At 35.1% G+C, this 4,323-nt stretch overlaps 1 protein-coding gene across 1 annotated transcript in view; it reads left to right on the forward strand.

Moving 5' to 3' along the window:
• TM9SF2 (transmembrane 9 superfamily member 2) overlaps window positions 1-4,323 on the forward strand; it is a 71,711-nt gene that overhangs the window by 57,985 nt on the left and 9,403 nt on the right. The window contains exons 13-15 of the mRNA XM_023738544.1: window positions 1,410-1,569; window positions 2,069-2,220; window positions 3,223-3,382. Of these exons, the coding sequence (XP_023594312.1) occupies window positions 1,410-1,569; window positions 2,069-2,220; window positions 3,223-3,382 (472 nt within the window). The remainder of the gene's footprint in view (window positions 1-1,409; window positions 1,570-2,068; window positions 2,221-3,222; window positions 3,383-4,323) is intronic.

The following is a 4,323-nucleotide window of genomic DNA, read 5'->3' on the forward strand; positions in this document are numbered from 1 at the left end:
AGCTAAGTGAAATGAATTGTAATAATATACCTTATTTAACCAATATATTCAAAATATAGTTTCAATCTGTAATCTACAATAGTAAGATATTTTCCTTTTCACTAAGTCTTCAAATTCTGGTATGTATTTTATATACATCTCAATTCAGACTAGCCACATTTCAAGTTCTTAATGGCGACATGTGGCTAACGGCTACCACAGTGTAGCCATAAAACGTAATTTATATAAAATTGAAGATGCTTTGATTTCTGGCCAGTTGCTAATGTAAAAAAATTGTAATGCAGTATATTTTCATGTGTTGCAAGTGACTGGATTGGAATTACTTCTGTGTAAGGTCTAAGAGAACAGAAACCCTATCTCTATTGTAGCTCTGCTCAGTGCCTTGCACATAGTAGGCATTCAGTAAATACGTATTAAAGAATATCTTCTGCAGGATGGTTTTGGGAGATAGTATAGTGTAGTGATTAAGAGCTTATGTTTGAATCCTGGTTCTGCCACGTCCAGTTGCTGTGACTCAGGCAAGTTACTTAACCTGTTGTTTATCTTTGAAAGAGGGGCAATAATAGTACCTCTCTCATAGGGTTAGTAGGTGATGCGTATAAAGCATTTAGTGGATGTCATGGTATTAGAAACCAGGCCTGTCAGCTGGTGAAAAATGAAGAGCTCATTTTTGAACCATCTGCCTCTTAAATTTAGGTTCTTTTCTAGGTGCTTTACAACTTCAATCAACTGACTTTAACTATACCGGGAAGAAGTAGATGATTCTTTTCTAAGTCCATAAAATAAAAGCTTTGGTAACAGAAAAGAATTATCCTTGAATTTTCAGAGATGTCATTCACTTACCTGTGGCTTATAGAGAACAAGTTAACAATAGTGTATTTTCCCCCCCGGCCGGCTATTTAATATTTTCTAACTTAATAACTTAATTATCCTTAGTGAAGAAGCATTCCTAAACTATAATTTGTCTGTTCTTTTGCTCTTCTTTGACTAGGCAGTTATAGAAGTCACCTTGAGGAACCAGTGTTTGTGCTTGGTGACCCTCCCTTTCTACTCTCAGTCTCCTTTCCCTTCTTCCTATATAAAATGGCTCATCCTTTGGACCCGAGTGTTACTCAGTCTGCGAAATAGTAGCACTTTGGATGCATGTAGAGGCTGGTTTGGTGGTGAGAAAGAGTAGTAGGAGACCAGTTAGGCTGTTACTGTAGCTTAGGTCAGAGATGGGACCGTGGATGTAACACCAGAGGCAGTGAGGATGGAAAGGCAGAAACAGAAGGGATTTTCCCAGAAAGCAGGTTTTCCTCTACCTCTTCGTTTGGCATTTTCTTTCTAATTATTAATTGCATATTATAGTTACTATATCATTTTGCCTCTAACTCTGGTTTTATCCAAAAGCCTGTTGTGTCTTTCAGGATTGTATTTGCTGACTTCTTTATAATGAATCTGATTCTCTGGGGAGAAGGATCTTCAGCAGCTATTCCTTTTGGAACGTTGGTTGCCATATTGGCTCTTTGGTTCTGCATATCTGTGCCTCTAACGTTTATTGGTGCATACTTTGGTTTTAAGAAGAATGTAAGTTTATAGGTGTTAACTTATTCAAATCAATTTCCATTTAAAATATATCATGAAAGTGCGTAAAAGGTAGAAACGTATCCTGTGGGATCTCACTACCTCCAGATAAAAATACATTGACAAAAATTTCAAGATCAGCTGTTTTCTTATAGTTAAGTATGTAATTAAAAAAGAAAAGCCCAGCTTTACCTTTTTATTAACTATTATTTTCCAAGTACTGTATTATTTCCTTCTGTGTGTTTCTTACTTCATATAAAGCCATTAGTCAGTGGATAACTGCTGCAAACAGTGGTGACTTGTTCCATTATTCAGACTGAAGATCGTCTTTGTTGGTAATCTGGTTCATTGCTTCTAAATACAAATTTCAGTTTCATAACTTAAGTAGACTGTCACTGCCATTAGTGTCAGCATGGAAGCTGAGGAAAAGCAGGCAAATAGTCTAGTACAGAGAAGAATTTTTAAAATAGAATAATATGAATCCTTTCTTTCGTTGCTTTAGGCCATTGAACACCCAGTTCGAACCAATCAGATTCCACGTCAGATTCCTGAGCAGTCGTTCTACACAAAGCCGTTGCCTGGTATTGTCATGGGAGGGATTTTGCCATTTGGGTGTATCTTTATACAGCTTTTCTTCATTCTGAATAGTATTTGGTAAGCTATGGGCAACGTCCTCTTATTTCCACTGAATTTATACTTAATACTAGCTTTCTCTTTTTAATATGGATTACTGTTTGCATCTTATAAACAAAAACAACTCTCCAGTAACCAGACAACTTAGGGTTGTTTTACCTTTTCCAAGTGGGAAAAATGAATAATAGTAATAATACCTATAAATTGAAGGCTTGTTACTTCTTACTTAATTCTTATTACTTAATTCTCAGAACTTTCCCCATTTTACAGAGATGAAAAAGAGGCTTTTGAGGTTGATTTTCCCGTGTCACACAGCTGCTGTGTGACAGAAAATAACCCTAAGGTTATCCAAACCCACGTTCTTAAAAAGCTAGTCTGTACTGTTCCAGAGAGAAGGTACTCTGAGCTCCTGACAGAGGGATTTGACAAGTGTTGGAGGAAGGCTTGAGCTAGATCACCTTCAGAGTCCTTTCCAAGCCCAAAACAGTTTCGCTCTGTGATTCCTTGTCTGCATGGAAAAACTCATAGTGGTGATTTTGAGCTAATCTAGTGACAGAGTTTGAAGTAGCATAAAGTGAAAACTGAATTTGAGGGTTTTAGTGATTAGAACCTATCTCTCCTTCCAGATTGTTACACTGATTGTTATAATGATTTTTATCATATGTAATAAGAAACCTTATGTATCAAATGTAGCCTTTTCTTAGTTTGGCTCTGCCGTCTGTTAACTTTGTATCAAATGTGTGTGAGTCACTAGTAGACAAATCGACTAAGCATATTTGAGTAAATCTGAGTTTCAGGTTCTACCTGAGAAGAAACCTAAGGTCCAATGACGTTGCCATATCCTTTCTTCCCCCGCCCAGCTCCCAACCCCCATCACCATCTAAACCTATTACAATTTGTCTTGTTTAATTAGTTGAGAGAAAAAGCAAACATTTTCAGTTCAGGAAAAATGAAAAGAGTGTATCATTTACTGTGTTAAAGAGAAAATATTTATGATTTTATCAATATGTCAATTTATTATAGGTCTCATCAGATGTATTACATGTTTGGCTTCCTGTTTCTGGTGTTTATCATTCTGGTTATTACATGTTCAGAAGCAACAATACTTCTTTGCTATTTCCACCTGTGTGCAGAGGTATGTATTAACATATTTATTTTACTTAGACAAGTTTTTGTAGATTTATAATTTTGTCATATGACAATCTTGAATACTATTAATTGAAATAATTTCTGTTTATCATGATAGAAATTGACCTGTATTCCTAAATCAAACGTGGGCCTCTTTAGGATTGAATTAAGATAGTACCTAGCTCAGTGTGTTCATTTAGAGCTTACTGTTAGAGACTTTAAAATGTTCATTTCTTGAGAATACCACGTTATAGAATTGTGCTAAATTTTCATTGTTGAGTTTTTTAAATGTCTAACTTAAAATTAATTCTATCTTTATAATATAGATATTTCTAGTCTCAAAATTTAGTAAAAATAGATGTTCTAAGTGGGACAATACATTAAAAAGTTTCAGTGATTACGTTGTAGTGAATTATATTCGTGGCAATATGACAGATGATGGCATCCCTATGTATAGGTAAAATTGAGTTTTAAAGATTAAGGTTGTGTTAAATTTATTCTTGTATGGTTACTTTCTATACAGGAGATGATATCTAAGCTTGTTAAACTTGGTATGCTTTTATTCTTAAGTTGCAGTGAAATTGACATAAAATTAACCATTTTAAAGCATATAGTTCAGTAACATTTAATATAATTCACAATATTTTGCAGCCACCACCTCTGTCTAGTTCCAAAACATTTTCATTACCCCTAAGTAAAAACTCCATACCCATTACGCAGTTACTTCTCATTATTCCCCCTTCCCGGCCCTTGGCAACCACCAGTCAGCTTTCAGTGTCTATGGATTTACCTATTCTGGACATTTCATATATAATTGGAATCATACAATATGTGACCTTTTGTGTCTGGCTTCTTTTACTTAGCATAATGCTTTGGAGGTTCATCTGCATTGTATCATGTATCAGTACTTCGTTCCATTTTATGGCTAACTAATACTCCATTGTATGTATACGCCACAATTAGTTTATGTTTATTGGTTAATAGACATTTGGATTG

Source organism: Trichechus manatus, unplaced genomic scaffold, assembly GCF_000243295.1.
Source record: "Trichechus manatus latirostris isolate Lorelei unplaced genomic scaffold, TriManLat1.0 scaffold00118, whole genome shotgun sequence".
Classification (NCBI taxonomy): domain Eukaryota; kingdom Metazoa; phylum Chordata; class Mammalia; order Sirenia; family Trichechidae; genus Trichechus; species Trichechus manatus.